Source organism: Engraulis encrasicolus, chromosome 1 (genome assembly GCF_034702125.1).
Source record: "Engraulis encrasicolus isolate BLACKSEA-1 chromosome 1, IST_EnEncr_1.0, whole genome shotgun sequence".
NCBI lineage: Eukaryota > Metazoa > Chordata > Actinopteri > Clupeiformes > Engraulidae > Engraulis > Engraulis encrasicolus.
The window spans coordinates 41,211,892-41,229,195 of record NC_085857.1 but is presented as its reverse complement, the minus strand read 5'-3'; the positions used below and the strand labels follow the sequence as shown (position 1 = coordinate 41,229,195).

At 41.9% G+C, this 17,304-nt stretch overlaps 1 protein-coding gene across 1 annotated transcript; it reads left to right on the top strand.

Annotated features, from left to right (window-relative positions):
- Nucleotides 1-94: 94 nt before the first annotated feature.
- On the top strand, nucleotides 95-11,319 carry cd7al (cd7 antigen-like). Its single transcript, XM_063202373.1, has 4 exons — nucleotides 95-275; nucleotides 688-1,053; nucleotides 7,068-7,174; nucleotides 8,338-11,319. Exons 1-4 carry the CDS (start codon nucleotides 227-229, stop codon nucleotides 8,524-8,526), a joined length of 711 nt encoding a protein of 236 aa, XP_063058443.1. The 5' UTR covers nucleotides 95-226; the 3' UTR covers nucleotides 8,527-11,319.
- The last annotated feature ends 5,985 nt before the right edge of the window (nucleotides 11,320-17,304 follow it).

Here is a 17,304-nt window from a genome sequence, read left to right as displayed (position 1 = left end):
GGGCCCTGGTTTGTTTTTCAAGGTGGAGCCAGAGGAGCGTTAAGCAGTTAGGCTCCTACTCTTGTGAGCGCTATCTACAGCCAAACACCTATCTATCACACTTGCACATCACACACACACACAGATGTGTGTGTTAACTCCATTCAGCTGCCGTTAAACTTTTTCGTTTTTTTCTGTTTTTGTTTTTTGCGTGTTTTGACAGAGAAAAGTTGTACTAGAAGGAGCCATGGAGGTCCAACACACATTTTGGCTGTGTGTTTTGTGTCCATTTCTTGGTGAGTAATAGTCACTGTGATTCTTGGGTGCCAATGGTCCAATAGTCTGACTGGTGGTCAGATTAAATTCTTGTGATATTTAAAGTGAGGAAATGCCTATGGCTCAGCATAGATTTTTTTCAAATTATTGAATTATTTTGATAATTTTCGTTTCTAAACCATAAAATATTGCAAAAGATAACACATGCAAATTTGATAGTGGACCTGAAACAAGGCTCATCTAATGGCACCAGATGAATTTGTGTGTTTTTTTGCAATATTTTTTGCCTTTCTGTTGCTCATTGTTCTTGATTTTCTTGACAGTCTTGGTATGAACAAGCAGCTCAGTTTTATCTCCGTGTGGTTCCTAACCACAAGCGTCAAGTTCACAACTGTCACACTATAGCGGTCTGTTTGTTGTCTTGTTTTCCAGTGAATGGGGCGGTGGTGTACCTCAGCCGAGCGAGCAACGACTCCATCGAGCTCGCGTGTTTATCCACCGCCTCAGAGAGCAGCAGCAAACCTTACGCCTTCTACCTGCGACGCAAATGGCTGCAGAAAGACCAAGAGGTGTTGTTCGTCCACCAGGGCCATGCGCCCACCTACATCAACAACAAGGCAGACGGGGGCCGTATCCGGGTGGTGGAGGCTCTGAGTGCCGGCCAGGTGAACATCAGCATCTCCCGCCTGAGGGGCGTGGACACCGACCTGTACACCTGCGGCTTCATGGTGGCCAGCAACCCGCTGGACCGAGAGGAGCCCGGCCAAGACGAGTTCCTGCTCTACGTGGCAGATCACAGTAAGCCAAGATGAACTACTGTACTTGTACCTATTTGCAGGGTAGCCAGGGCTGGACTGGGGGTGAAATAAGGCCCAGGCACTTTTGGCTTGAAGGGCCTCCTCATAATTAGTGGCGCAGAACTGACCCGCCGGTGGGCCCCTAATTTTTACATTTCTAAAAATAGGGGCCCACGAGGGTGCAAGGCCCACCGGGAAATGCCCACTCTGCCAGATGGCCAGTCCAGCCCTGGGTGTAGCCGACGGGGGGACAAAGGGGTTAGTTGTCCCGGGCCCAGGGCGAGTTGGGCCCCAGAATTGGGTCCTCATTACATTGTATGCACAGTATTGGGTGGGGGGCCCTTTCAGATGACTTTATCCCAGGCCTGGTCAAAGCTGTCAGCCGCTCTGTGAACTGGTAGAAGTTCTATGTACAATGTTATTTACTTGTAATAACTGTAACGATTAGAACAAATAGATGGTAAAAATCCAAAAAGGTCTTTAAAAAATGTCTATTGAAGGGTTACTGCTAATTAATAAATATGTACAGTAGCCTATATCAGTGGTTCCCAACCTTATTCTTCAGGGACCCATATTTTTACCATTGTATGATTTGGTGACCCACCCGCGCGAGAGGGAGTCACATGATACTCTGTTTCCTGCGAAAACTCATTTTAGTTATCATTTTATTCCTCAATTCATCTTCAGTAAAATGTAGAATAAATGTTTAATGTAGCACTTACATGTTGTTGCTTCTAAGTATATATTAGTTTAAATGCTTTCTCATTTATTCAACAAAGGCTATATGGTATTAAAATGAAAGCCCTTAAAAGGGCTTCGCGACCCTCTGTGGATCTTTGGCGACCCATTGGTTGGGTACCGACCCATAGGTTGGGAACCACTGGCCTATATTACCCTTCAGCCTTCATCGGGATTTGATTAACTATAATGGTTTGCTGCTTATATTGTTTGAAGTTCTAGTGATATATGCCGTTTTGCATACTGCTTTTAAGGAAAACATATGTCAGACACTTGGAACTGTATTTATTGGGTTTCTAATACAATAGACTGAATGTTCCTCTTGAAGTTCTAGTTCTTCTTAGCTGCCGGTATTGTGTGGGCAGTGGGCAGGGAAGCCAACTGGCGTGGGGGTGGGGTGCAAAGAACAGAGGGGGGTCCAAGAACCATGTCCCCATTACATTGCATGTATTGAGTGGGGGGACCTTTCAGATGACTTTGTCCTGGGCCTGGTCAAGACTGTCAGCTTCCCTCAACACTAACACTTGTCGTGTGGTGGAAGGAGCATTGTCAACTAATTAGAAAAACACTGTGAGAAAACAAAGTTTGAGAAGTACGGGTCACAGTGTAAAAAACACATCTGTTTGAAGCATGAAGTGTTTATTTTCACATTTAGAGAGAGCTTCACATCTAATTTCCACAAACATTAATTATTATAACACTGAAAAACTACTAAACCTACCAGTTACTAGTTACCTTATATATATTAAAAAAAACAGAAATAGAAATGGCTACAAGATTATACAGTGCTACACATAACTAATCAGTCCTTTGAACAGCACAGCTGCTTTTGTGAGTCGTGTGATCCGATTTTTCCCTGGGTGAGTTCCTCTTTTAAACCAAATTCAGCAAGTTTGCAAGGTTGTCCTAATTTGCATACCCGTTTTTCATATGTATTTTGGAACTAATTAGGTAAATGCAGAGCCAACACTAGGGTCAGCTAGGGCCCCAAGCAAAAATTCAAAGGAATGAATAAATGTTTGGGATAAAATCGGCAAGACTGTAAAATGTGGGCTGCCATTCACCATTTGGGCTTGGGAGTCCCTTTCCTGCTGACAAGACACAAGGAAGTTTATTCTTCATACACAGAGACACTTAATGTCACATGTAATGAAATGAATGGCCGGTGCAAAAATGTGTGCTGAAGAAAGTGTAAAGGAACAGTAAAATGAGCAATAGAACAAAAAAACCATAAAAGCATGGAGAAGCAGCAGTGAAAGATGAACATTCTAACAGACTACTAGACCTGCACAGTAGTGAAACAGACAGCAATAATGAATGATCCACATACAATTTCGTTATTTAAAAGTCCACTGTGTAGGATTTTTAATTGTTTATTAGAATACCCATTCACTAATGTTACCTTTTTCATGACTACTTACCACCACCATCACATTCTAGTATTCATTATGACGGGGAAAATTGCACTTTTCACACATTAAAAGGGGGATCTTCTCCATGGTCCGCCATTTTGAATTTCCAGAAATAGACATTTTTAGCTGCAAAAATGACTGTACTTGTGCCATACTTGACAATATTACTTTATTACTTAATAACTTTGACTTTTCATAAAAAGAACAAATTTGGCAATAGGCAACTCGTTTCAATGAGCAGCATAGTTAAAGTACCCTTTTTGACCATTTCCCGCACAGTGTACCTTTAAAGTGATAATAAGTATCAACCATGAAATCATGCTTCTAAATTCCTTTTAGTGGCTCATAGTTGGGATTCAACACCTATTTGATAGTGCCGACGACGTAGACTGTAAAATTCCGTTGACGAGAAATGCCATCGTCGACCTGTCGTCTCATTTAATTGAGCACATGACTTGCTAACCTGACTCTCGCCAAATGAATGTGTCCCGCTTTGCTCCAGGAGCGTTCGTGTAACAAGTAACAGCCTTGAGTAAGTTCATGAAGCTGAGCGGAAATATACAGTACAAAGGTTTGGTGGCCCTAGTTCATACATTTCTCTTTTTTTAAAGATATTTTTTTGGTCTTTTTGACTTTATTTATGATAGTATAGTGAAGATGGTGACAGGAAGCAAGTGGGGAGAGAGAGACGGGGAAGGACTGGCAAAGGACCCGGGCCAGGAATCGAACCGCGGGTCGGCCGCATAGTGAAGGAGTGCCCTATCGTTAGGCCACGGTATGGCCAGCTCATACATTTCTAAACTTGCTTTATCACCCTCCATTCAGCTATAATCACAGTTTTGGCGAGTGACTGATGTGTCTCTCAGTGTAGCTCTCCAAGAGAGACAGTTCCACATCCACACTGTAGCGTACAGCAGAGACGAGCGATGCTGGAAAAGATGAAGGGTGAGGGATTTCTGGGCCAAGCTTCAAAAAGCTCATTGAAATCCTTCCAATAATTCATTGCTCTGATGGCAGAGGGGAAGATCCTGCCTCTTAACTTGGGGTGGGAAACCTTTTTCATTCGAGTGGCCACTTAAAATTTTATAAAGTCCTCCAAGGGCCATGCTTTGGACACAAACCAGGATTTCCCCCTGCTCCTTAGGAAGGTGAAGGTGGCCACCTTTACAACAGGCCCCTCCTTCACTAGGTCCCCTGAAAATATAGCTTGATTGTACTGCAAATGTATTTTTTCAAAGATTTTTCTACAAAACATGTCATATTCAATGTTTATTAAAAGTATATCGATGACCAGATAAGGCGGCCTTAAGGTCTGTAAATGGCCCTCGAGACATAGGTTCCCCACCCCTGCTCTAAACCAGTGGTTCCCAACCTTATTCTTCAGGGACCCATATTTTTACCATTGTATGATTTGGTGACCCGCCCGCGCGAGAGGGAATCACATGATACTCTGTTTCCTGCGAAAGCTCATTTTAGTTATCATTTTATTCCTCAATTCATCTTCAGTCAAATATAGAATAAATGTTTAATGTAGCACTTACATTTTGTTGCTTCTAAGCATATATTAGTTTAAATGCTTTGTCATTTATTCAACATAGGCTATATGGTATTAAAATGAAAGCCTTTAAAATCAAGAGGGCTTCGCGACCCTCTGGATCTTTGGCGACCCATTGGTTGGGTCCCGCCCCATTGGTTCCCCACCCCTGCTCTAAACGATGTTGTTGCACCGCGAATAGACCTGCAGTATGCTGTCTTCCAGAGGGAAGTAGCTCAAACATGATGACTTTGCAATCCCAGTTATGCTTTTCATGTTTGCCTGTTACTTACTTACTAATTGTACAGCAGCGACCAAATTTCACACCAGATTTTGGCTGCTGAGGTCGGAAAAAACACATCCTGTAGAAGTTGTGTGTTGAGAAACAGTTTTGAGAAATTTCTCGAAACAGCTTGCATGCCACGGATGCAACATTGCCTCACAGTACGGTAGTTGAGTAATTTTTTGTTACACTTTACTGGTTGCTGAGCAGGTGTTTGGTTTGGTTTTAAAGATCAGTACTGTACGTTTTCTCAGAATTACACATGACTTCGTCATCTGTGTTATCACGCTTGTTATTTGAGCTTCTACCCACCTTTTTTTCACCGGCTCTACCTACGTATAGTGCTGTCACTAGGCTTGTAATATTGTATCGAACCGAGAAATCGTGATACACACAATACTGGATCGTGGTACAAGAGGGCAGTATCGTGATACGCCATTTCAAAGTTCTGGTAGCCTTCAGTCCACACAACAATGTTGGCAAATGTGAAAAAGATACTTAAAAATTAGATATTTGAAAAATCGTGGGGTGTATCGAACCATAGGTCAAAAATCTTGATACAAAAAAATTGTGAGTTCAGTGTATCGTTACAGCCCTAGTAATTAAAGATGATGCATGATGTTCCTGCTGCTGCCAATAAGCAAATACGTCAGGTTTGACTCAACAAACACAAAGTAACGGTGTAGATGTACCTGAAGGATCTTCTCTCTCTCTCTCTCTCTCTCTCTCTCTCTCTCTCTCTCTCTCTCTCTCTCTCTCTCTCTCTCTCTCACACACACACACACACACACACACAAACACACACACACACACTCTGACAGAGAGAGAGAGAGAATGAGAATGAGTGTTTTCTGCCAAACGTGGTCAAATAAAGGTCCATTAGTATTGACCCAGTAAGATCAATATGGTTTTTTTTTCTGCTGAGCAGCACAAGTTTTGCTCTGTCACATTTCACATCCGGACCAGGGCCACTGCCACAACAAATTCAGAGTGGAATGGAGAATAGAGTATTTTATTGATCCCAAAGGCAATTAAGTAAGTTGTCCAGCATCTTATTCACAAATACAGATTATATACGTGTACATGGCACGACAGATTGAGTAGCCCATATGCACACACATAAAGGATCAGGGGTGAATTTCTCGAAACCATACTTGCTAACTATGTCGGCTACTTTGTTGTTTACAATTCAATTTACCATTGTGAACTACCCAAGTTACTAACCAGCTTACGACTACACTTTTTCGAGAACCACAATTAGTAGAACAACAACATTGTCATCTCAGTCCCCACCCCTGCCATGGCATCCTGCCAGTTTCACCATGAGCACTTTGAGGAAGTGAATATCTGAGAACAAAGTCCTGCACCAGACTACATTTTTTAATCAGAGCAAGTGAAGTGTGTCACTCACTTTTGCGGTTGAGTCTTGCTTTTGGTAATAACAATTACAGTGACCCGATTAGTCTTATTTGGCAACATTCTCCGCTTCCAAGAATTTACAATGAGCCTGGTCAACATACTACAGTATAGTAGTTACATGATGTGAAGTAGTTATATGAAGCTCACGGCCTGTGTCTGCTTTTACTCTGTATTGTGTGTGTTCCAGTTGAGGTGTCTGACCAAAGCTTTTACTCGGTATTGTGTGTGTTCCAGTTGAGGTGTCTGACAGCTTTACTCTGTATTTTGTGTGTTCCAGTTGAGGTGTCTGACCACAGCTGTACTGTGTATTGAGTGTGTTCTAGTTAGGGTTGCCAACCAAACGTCCCTTGAAATACGTATTTAGAAATAAAAGTATGGTTCTGCGTTGAGCTGAAACAGGACACAATTTGGTTACAATGCAGGAATTGCATCCAAATTTATTTATTTTTTATGGGTTATTTTTTTTGTCCACAGACAGCTGGCAACCCTAGTTTCAGTTGTGTTGTCTGACCATGGCAAGAACTGTGAATTGTGTTTTCCAGTTGACGTGTCTGCCCATAGGTGTACTGTGCAGTTTTCCAGGAGTGGTATCTGACCACAGCTTTATTGTGTTTTGTGTGTGTTCCCAGTTGAGAAGCCCTGCACCTGCTCCAGCTATCCCACCGTGCTGTACGCCATCAGCGGAGCTGTGGGCCTCCTGCTCATCATCACACTGGCACTCTCTGTGGCATACTGTGTAAGTATGCTTACATACCCATATATGGTCAAATGTATCATTACTACTGTATATACCTTGCACAGGTGAGGCATAAAATGCAATTTCATTGTGTGCAGTGTGCAGTGTTCACTTGTGTGCTGTGGAGTGCTGTGTCACAATGACAATGGGAGTTGGAGTTTCCCAATGGGCTTTCACTTTTCTTTCATATACAGTAGTTATTCCCATTGACTCACCTTCAGTGGCATACTGTGTAAGTATGCTTACATACCCATATATGGTCATATGTATCATTATACAGAGTAGCTGTCCACGTGTAGTCACCTTCAGTGGCATACTGTGTAAGTATGCTTACATACCCAGATATGGGCATATGCTTCATTACTGCGGTATATAGAGTAGTTGTCCCCATGTTGTCACGTTCAATGGTATACTGTGTAAGTATGCTTACATATCCATATATGGTCATTTGCATGATTATTACATGTGGCGTGTACATATATATATATATATATTTTTTTTATATATATATATATATACAGTGTTTATATACCTGATGTGGTTATATAGTATCAACAGGGTCTATGGTCATATAGGCTACGTAGTTATCAGTTATCTCCTGAGCTTAGTGTGAAAATATCAGCTCACTGTTCGATTAGTCATCAGCTTCCGCATACTCGCATGCCTCTTTTCGACCAACACGGTGTCGGTGCTGGTTCTGTGCTGATGCTGGACCGAAACCTGTTTGAGTACCGTACTTTGTTAACTATTCGTGAACTGGCAGTGTTTTTTTTACATGAAAATGAGAAAAACAAATCAAGGTCGCGAGGCCAATCTTCTCTTGTTGTGGTTTCACACCTTTCAGAGAACTGCTTTTGAAACCCCAGCTTAGGCGTGTGTGCGTGTGTGTGTGTGCGTGTGTGTGTGTGTGCGTGAGCGTGTGCGTGCATGCATGCGTGCGCTGCGCATGTATGCATGCGTGCGTGTGTGCGTGCATGCTTGTTCGCGTTCGTGTTCATGTTTGTATGTGCTTGTGTAACTGTGTGTTTGTGACACCGGGCTGAAAGTATATTCACACATATGGTGCTGCAAAGAGAGTTCACGAGCAGGTCTGCTCGTCAAGTACGCCTCTCCCCGTTAGTCATTTCCTTTTCCTCTCTCTCTCTCGCTTGCCCACCACACAGAGTAAGGTGTGTTGCAACGGCAGCAAACCACAGCCGCCTGCTGCTGCTGTCCCCATCTACGAGGAGATGACAGGCCTGCAGTCTGGAAAGGAAGGAAGCGACAAGAAGGCCTTCTGCGACCAGCTGGCCGGCTATGGGGAGAGCCAGTACGCCCAACCCCGCCGTGAGAACCCCTACTCCAACCCCTGATGATCAGGATGCAAAACGGAAGAAAATGCAAAAATGGAAGAAAATCCAAGGCACTTTGAAAAAGTTAAAAAGCCTTTATTGTGATGGTTTTGTCATACGAGACATTTAGAAGAACCCCAACGCGTTTTGTCAGTCATGCCTTCTTCAGGGAGTCAAACCTTGATGATAAGGGGCCGATGTGAACCCTCCCTCTTCCTCCTCCTCCTCTTCCTCCTCCTTCTCCTCCTGGCAAAACCTTGGAGACTTCTCCAACTAACGGAAGAAGTTGCACCGGTCTGTTAAATGTGATGGTAGTGTTCTATAGTGGATAGAGCTGCCCTTTTTTCTGGTTTTCAGCTGGTTGTACTTATTTGGTCAGAACATTTAGGAGAACAAAAAAAAAAACTTTTGGGTGAAACCTTCTCCAATCCTTGATGAGGGGTCTACCTGGACCTCGTCCTCTCGATTGAATGAGCTGTGGAGTTCTCTCCAACTGAAGAAGTTGCACTGCTCTGCTGAAGGTGATGGTAGTGTTCTATAGTGCATAGTGCTGCCTTTTTTCTTGTTTTCAACTGTTTGTATTCATTTCATCAGTACGTTTGGAAAAACAAAAAAAACTTTTGGGTGAAGTCTACTCTCCAACCCTTGACTCTCCAACCCTGGACCTTGTCCTCTCCCAGCCTTGAAGTTATCCCCAACTGAAGAAGTTGCACTGCTCTGTTGAAGGTGATGGTAGTGTTGTATCTATGCATACCTTGTTTTCTAATTGTATTCATTTCGTCAGTTTGTTTAGAAAAACAAAACAAAGCCTACTCCAACCCTACCTGGACCCTCCTCCTTCCTCTGGCCCACTCTTGGGAGGTTCTCCACCTGAATAAAACGAAGCCGCTGCACGGGTCTGTGGAGGGTGATGGTAGTCAAAGATTCTCAATATGGTAACCAAGATACATGTGAATTGTTGGTACTACCGAGTCACAAATGCAACAAAGTGGGATCAGTTCAGTGACTTTTTAAATTCGATACCGCATTGAGCTCCATTCATTCTGAACGCCTGCATGGAAGCTTAGAGCATTACATTATATACATTCTGGAGGACATTCCTTATAATGAGCCGTCTCCATCTCATCATTCAACTCTGATGGTAGTCCCTCACTGCATAGTGCTGCCTTTTTTCTTGTTTTTGATTGGTTATTATTTTCATTTGGTCAGCAAGAGTTTTGGGTAAAGCCTGCTCCAGCTCTTATAAACTTTAATGCAATGGTAATACAATGACAATAATCAGCTGGTGGGTCAGTGACTCAGCTTGTTAACTCTGACTAAGTGATGAGATGTTCTCGTTTAAAGGGACTGGTGGTATTACACTTGGAGTGAAAGTAAGCCACTGGAATCATCTTCTCCCTGCCAAAACAAAGGCAAGTTGGCAAGTTGAAACTGTGAAAAAAAATGTTTTTCTAAGTTGTCATACAGTACTGCTGAGTAATTTCTTGTATTATATATTTTAGCTTTCCAACTGTTGTGTAAAATGGAAAGAAAAATGTCTGCACACTTAAATCCCCTTTGTGTTCTTTTTAATAAGCCAAACTTTCGGTCTACTGACCTTCCTCAGGGCTCCTTTTAATCGAGAGTGCGGTGTGATCCGGTTGAATACAGCTTTCAAAATGTTAAAAAGAAAATGTGCACACTCACTGCACACACTGCTCATGTCTTCATCAATATCACATGTCATGTGTGTCCTTATGTTGTGAGCCATGATGCTAGTCAGGCTTATGTGTTCAGGTGACCAGACCAATGACTCTTACAACTGGACCAGACGCCCCCCAATATCCAGGGACTCTCCTAGGCTGAGACAACACATTTTTCTATTTCAAATATTTACTGAAGAAATAGGGATGTCCCCAGTTCACCGGTAAATACATGTAAATCTCCCATGTTTTCAGCTTATTCTTGTACTTCCCTTCAAGTTTTGCTCAAACTCTACAAGTCTTTCTTTTGAAACTGTGCATGTAGGCATGTTGCTGTAGCGACAGTCCATATATGTCTATCTTGACAGACAATACACGTTTGTATTTTCCTGTTCTTTTGCTTCAGGCTAGACGTGACGTTACTCAAACTTGCAAAACAACATATTACAGCAGAATAGCATGTGGCTTCCTTCGTCACGTCAATATGTGTTTTAAAAGGGAACTTTTTTTTTTCAAACCAAACTCACCGCAGGACGAGGGGGGAAAATGTCACTCCACAGCAATTGTCAAAGCACGAAATAAGTATTTTTCCCTCATCAATGTTATAAATGATAGCTGAAATGGTGAAACATAGAGGAATATAATGTGTGTGTGTGTGTGTGTGTGTGTGTGTGTGTGTGTGTGTGTGTGTGTGTGTGTGTGTGTGTGTGTGTGTGTGTGTGTGTGTGTGTGTGTGTGTGTGTGTGTGTGTGTGTGTGTGTGTGTGTGTGTGTGTGTGTGTGTTAGGATGTTTTAGCTGTTAATCTTACTGCTGACCACTTTTGCTTTTACTTCAAACATATTTGTACAAAACTTGCCTTTTGTCTTTTATGAATGACTACTTGTGTAGTCATTTTCAAGCAGATGTTGATAATTGTTAATAATTGTAGGTTTGTGTCATAGCATTATTCCTCCTGTTCAAAATGATCATTTGTATTTTCTTGAGTGTTTTTAGTTATTTAAACTTGTTAAAAAGACATTTATTTGTGTATTTTTAGTGTATATTTTCACAATACTAGTTCAGTAATAATTTAATTCTCAATTTATTGTGTTTTGTTCACTGATGTCACATTTTTTTAAATTGTATAACTCCAATAAAGGAATATCCAGAAAAAAATGGTCTATGAAAGTTTGACACACAAAAGCCTACATTACACACATATGTATCCCCACAGCAGTTACAACACAGTAGGTGTTTCAGAGCAACGCATTACGTTGTTACCGTAATTATTAATCATTCGTCTTTATAAACATTGAGAATTTGACCATGTTGTACCACACGTGACTATAGGATGACCAAGTGATTATAGGTTTGTTGATATGCAGTCCCTGACATTCAAGACTGAACAAAAACAACAACTTGAAACTTGTCAGGAAAAGGGAAGGGAGACAAGAAAGGACAACGGTAGCTGACGGTAAAGTGTCAAAACCAAAGCAGAAAGAGAACAGTTTGGGCAAAAGAGAAGTTGGAAACTTTGAGAATCTATATGACTGAGCAACGTTTACAATCTTAACAGTCCTTTTTGAGAACCTTCTTTCTTTGGAAGTAAATTAATCATGTTACTCACTCACACCCACAAGACTTGCATGGCTATAATAACTTAAAAACAACAACAATCATTAAACAAGCGCATGTGCATCTGAGTCATTGTACAATCAAATATAGGCCTACTTTACTAGCAAATATGTACGCATTAAAAAAAGTAATTCTGTATTATAGACGTAGGCCTATTTATTCATATTCATTGAATATTACTAGGCCTACTTAGAGTGTCTCTGCAGATGTGCTGGCTAATTATACAGCCTCGACAAAAATTGAGAGACCACTTCGAAATGTTCAGTTTTTCTGATTTTGTTATGGATAGGTAAAACAAACATTGTCATTTCATTCTATAAACTACCGACATTTCCTCTGAATTTCGAAAGAAAATAGACCTACTGTCATTTAGATCATTTATATGCAGAAAATCTCAAAATGGTAATGGCAAAAATAGCACATAAGATGCAATGTTTCCAAATCTCAAAAAAGGCAAATAGGACGAGATTAACTTTAAAACAGCATATTATTAATGTATTAACTTCGGAAGAATTCAGAAATCAATATTTGGTGGAATTAGCCTGATTTAAAGTCACAGCTTTCATGCGTTCTGGTATGCGTTCCATTACTCCTTCACATTGCTCTTGGATGACTCTATTCCAGGCTTGGTGCAAGAATTCAAGTAGCTGAGCTTGGGTTGATGGCTTGTGACCATCCAGATTCCTCTTGATCACATTCCAGAGGTTTTCAAGGGGGTTCGGGCCTGGAGTTTGGGCTGGCCATTTGATCTGGTGGTCCTCCATCCACACCTTGATTGGCCATGCTGAAAGGGCTTTTTTTCCAGTAGGGCAGTAGGGGCAGGTGCTTTACAACCACCTCATCCTTATGTGCATGTCTATGCATGTCAATTATCACATGTCCTGAATTATCTTCATAAATGTCTTGAAATGCATTTCCATGAAACAGTGCTGCCAATGATACACTAGGTGGCAGTAGTGTACAATTATACTTTCACCTCAGCTTTTATTATGCATTTTATATCTCAAGACATATTTTTAACCAGGGAGATTCCTTGGTAGACAGAAAGAAATTGAGGCAGGATATTCAAAAGAGCTATATACGTATCGAGCTATGTACGTATTTCAGAATCATATTGTTCATATGCATAATGTTTTGACCACCACAAAATCCTCTCCAGAAATAGGAACAAATGATTTATGTCTCATTCCAGGGTAGTGTTTGTGGGGATTTTGTTTAAGACCAGTTTGGCCCTCAGCAAGCTACTCCACATCATACAAGAAAGGTAGTCTTGAGTGCCTACGCCTAATGTCAACAGGTGGAAAGCAAATTAGTATCTTTGATCTGACCTTATGGATTAGGTCTAATATAGGTGACATCAGGTAATTTGACACAACAACACAGTATATCAATTGATTAAAAGGCCTCATAAAGATGACATCAGGTAATTTGACACAATACATCAAACAACGCACTATTTCAAATGATTGAAAGATTAAAAAAAAAAAACATCCAGGAAGCAAACAATAAAATAACATGAATAGAGAGTCGACAATCAGCTGCTAATCATCATAACCAAGTACTGGTTGCCCACACCCCTCCCATCCCATCCCCCCTAATATAGGTGACATCAGATAAACTGATACAATACATCAAACAACACAATATATCAAACGATTAAAAGAAAAAAAAACCTTCTGGGAAGTAAAATAACATAGAGACCCAATAATCGGCTGCTAATAGGCCTATGTAATAAATGTATGAAACCTAGGACTACAAGTTCCCCACACCCCTCCCCTCCCCTCTTCCCCTCCCCTCCCCTCTCTTCCCCTCATCCCCTCCCAACCCCCCCCCCCCCCACCTCTTGATAATAAAGTGAGGGAAGCAGCTCAGTGGCGTCCTGGAGAGCACCCTGAGAGCGCACCGCGGCGCATGAGCACCCACTTACAGAACATTAGTGCAGTTACTCATGCTCTCATCGCCACGCTTCCTGGGATGACGGACTTGTGCGAATGAGGCTGGGGGGGAGAGGGAGGGTGAGGAGGGAGGGAGGGGGGAGGTATATGTGGTGGTGGGGGTGCTGAGATGGTGGTGGTGGCTGATGCTGCTGCTGCTGTCGCTGCCCAATCATCCTCTTAGATAAATGAAAGGTCTGTTTGTTTCCCTCGTTGACGGCGCACGTCAGTAATTTTGTTGCCCGCCTGAAAAACGGAGGAGGGAGCGCTGACCCTGCCGTTCTCGGTTCGCCTGTTCTCTGTCGTCCGCCCTCCTCGGTCGGGCTGGGAAAGTGTCTGTGTTTCGTTGGGTGAGCTCACTCACAGCAATATGCTGTGAAAATTACAGTGTGTGCTGCCCGGCAGAAAACAACCTGTGACAAGCCATGCATGTTTTTTTCTCCCCACTCCACACACGGATATGTGCACGATGTGTTCCCGCGTCGTGAGTGTTTGCGTGCCTCTTTGCGCGGAGGCTATGTTTAAATAATAGTAGTCTAATCCATAATCCAATATACCCAGCTCTGGCCTCTCAACCTCTCGGACTTGGCTTGAGAAGAATAAACTCTTCTAGGAGGGAATCCACGTGGGAACATGGGGACCTTTAAATACAAAGTTCAGTGTCTAGGCCTACATAGGCCTACATCAACAAGAAGTGAAGAATGACAGATAAACAACAGTCCTTAGAAAAGAAAACTAGAATAAAGTTATTGTACTAGTATAAAGAATGCAGTATTAAGGCCCTGCCGTGGCCTAACGGTAGGACATTGGGTTGCTACTCCAGCCTGGCACCGGATCATTTGCCGAGCCTTCCCCGTCTTTCTCTCTCCGCTCATTTCCTGTCCCTCTGTAGGCCTAATTGTCCTGTCACAATAAAGGCATAAAAAGACTAAAACATATCTTAAGAATGCAGTATTACTGCAGCGAATGTAGCGAATGTGGACACAAAAGCACTGCAAACTGCAAAATACTTACGTGATTAGGAAGCAAACACACTGTAATCCTGTATGAAACAGCAGCACAGCAGATGGTACTCACATGGTGTTAAATTTCAGTGTTTTTCCCCGAAGTTTGGAGGTTACTACAAACACGTGACCATATGCTATTCTGAAGATGTGTAATAGTAGTAGACCCAGTGCTATAAAATTAACACCAGGCAACAGGCCAAATGCTGGTGAATTTTCAGTTTGGCTGGTTGAAAAGACCAACCTACTAGCCACTTTGACCCATTAGTGAGTGTGTTTGGCTAGTAAGAGCAACATCTACTCACCATTGCAGAGGTGTCAAAAGTAAAAGAAAGAAACACAGTTTCCTTCCCACACAAGTAACTTATCTGAGTAAACAGTAGATCTGTGCACTTGTCTGACGATCAGCTAACTGTGCACTGGTTGGATCAAGTTTGTGGTGGGTCCTTGATAGGTTTTCAGTGTTTTTTAGTAACAACACAGTCTATCTATCCCATTAGTTACAATGGAGTAAATGGTGTAACAGCTATGTAATACCACGTGCAAGTGTTAGCCTACACCACAAAAGTACTTTTACTTTTACTTTTGACACCTCTGCATTTTAGCTGGTGATGAAAAAAAATTAATTTAGAGCCCTGAGTAGGCCTATGGTCAAATCGCAAGGTTTGCAAACATGAAGCTTTTAACTCCCCTGAAAGGCCAACCCTTCATAATTTCCGCCTCCCTTTTGTTTTCCCAAAACTGACACAACGCCAGTCTTTCATTCATACTGCTCACTTTCTCCTTAATCCAAGAAAAGATGTCATGTCGTCAGGCTGACCTTCTCTCATAATGCGCTGACAGAAGGTGACTTTTAGTGTGACGTTTAATAGGGATTACATCCTTATTATTGCAAGATGGTTAGTTGGCCAAGAAAGACTAATAATAATGAGTCCAAAGAAGAGCAGCCTGTCAATAATTAATTCGAGGAGGCTTATTGGCCTAGTGGGTGATGCTCTCTCTCTGCTCCCCCTCCCCTTCTCCTTCTCCTTAAACATTTAATAAAAGATCTAATTTATTTGGCTGGTAATGAGGCTGTAAAACTGCATGTATGCATGGCTGCAGATGGGAGCTGTGTTACTGGTAATCTGGGCCACTGACAGCTGGACCCAAGACAAAGGCTACCTCCTACCCAATACATAACCTATACTAATGTTTCTCAACGGGGGCGCTACAGCCCCCCTGGGGCCGTTGGGGAGCTCTAGGGGGCTGCCTATAAGGATACAGCTGAGATGGGGTAGTGCTTAGTTGCCATTGGGGCACATTTAATTTTTTTAAAACCAATTTTAATTAATACTAATGCAAGGGGGCGTTGGGTGGCTTGTGATGAGGTCAAGGGAGCGTTTGTTCAAAAAAGGTTGAAAACCACTGGCCTCTACAATGTAAAGGGGGCCCTAATCTTTCCTCCTGCCCAGGCCTGGGACAACTGATCCCATTCACCCACCCTCCCTCCCCCCCGCCTTCCCTGGTGGTGACAGGGGCCTGCAGTGAGAGTTCTTTGAAGAACGCATCATCTGTCACCACCACCAACGCAGGATCTCTGATCAGTGTCCACTGGTCAAATGTGTCGACCGCCCGTGCATTTGGATTGGATTGGACTGGACTGGATTAGATTTGCATCCATCCTGCTGTAGCCTGGTTGTTAAATCAGTGGACCTGCAAATGCCGCATTTAATTTTATTTTTTTGAATGGGAATTTGGCCTTCATTGTGGATAGGACAGTGAAGATCACGACTGAAACACATGTATCCACAGCACCCCATCTGCTTTTTAAAAAAATATATATTGTTGTTCATCTAACTGTTAAGCACATAGAGCTGCATGTCTTGTATGAATTATTATGTGCTATACAATTATTATTATTATTATTATTATTATTATTATTATTATTATTATTATCGTTATTATTATTATTATTATTATTATTATTATTATTTTGAGATACACGTCATGGTAGCAAAATGTGTCCTCTCAAGTGTTGATATGTGACACACATTGCATGCATTGTAGGCTGTTCATGTACGCACATAGCTGTGGATTCAAGGCCCCTTGAAGGGCCAAGCATATCTTAGGCGTGAGAGGGTTATTATGTATAGGCTACGTGTGGAATGTGTCACACTGGGGACAGCAGCAGGCCTACACGTGACGAGTGTAGTCAAGACATGGTGCATTAAATGTTTTAGTAAATAGATAAACAGCAAGACAGTGCAGCTTTCTCTACTCTGGTGTGTGATGCAGGTAAAGGCGGCGTCCATGCCTAAGTCTTTTTCATTGAGTTATGCACGGAGCCTAATTTCTTTTCTTATTTATTTTATTTTATTAATTCATTTTTTTTCAGGTCATTGTACATTAATAAACATATACATGTAAAGGTGCTAGATTATAGCACAGTTGTGAATTTCCATCTTGTGTCCAAAATAGGCAGGCTAGATGTTTACAAGTTGAGAAATTAAAAGCACAGATACACTTTTATACAAATACACTGTTAGAAGAAAAGATAGACATACAAAGAAAGAGGCCGTAAA

What these genes read in the sequence shown, in the direction of transcription:
- cd7al (XM_063202373.1), top strand. Translation starts at nt 227, where the DNA reads ATGGAGGTCCAACACACATTTTGGCTGTGTGTTTTGTGTCCATTTCTT. An exon ending in GCTCTACGTGGCAGATCACA is followed by an intron (nt 1,054 to 7,067) that starts GTAAGCCAAGAT and finishes GTGTGTTCCCAG; the next exon opens with TTGAGAAGCCCTGCACCTGC. An exon ending in CACTCTCTGTGGCATACTGT is followed by an intron (nt 7,175 to 8,337) that starts GTAAGTATGCTT and finishes CCCACCACACAG; the next exon opens with AGTAAGGTGTGTTGCAACGG.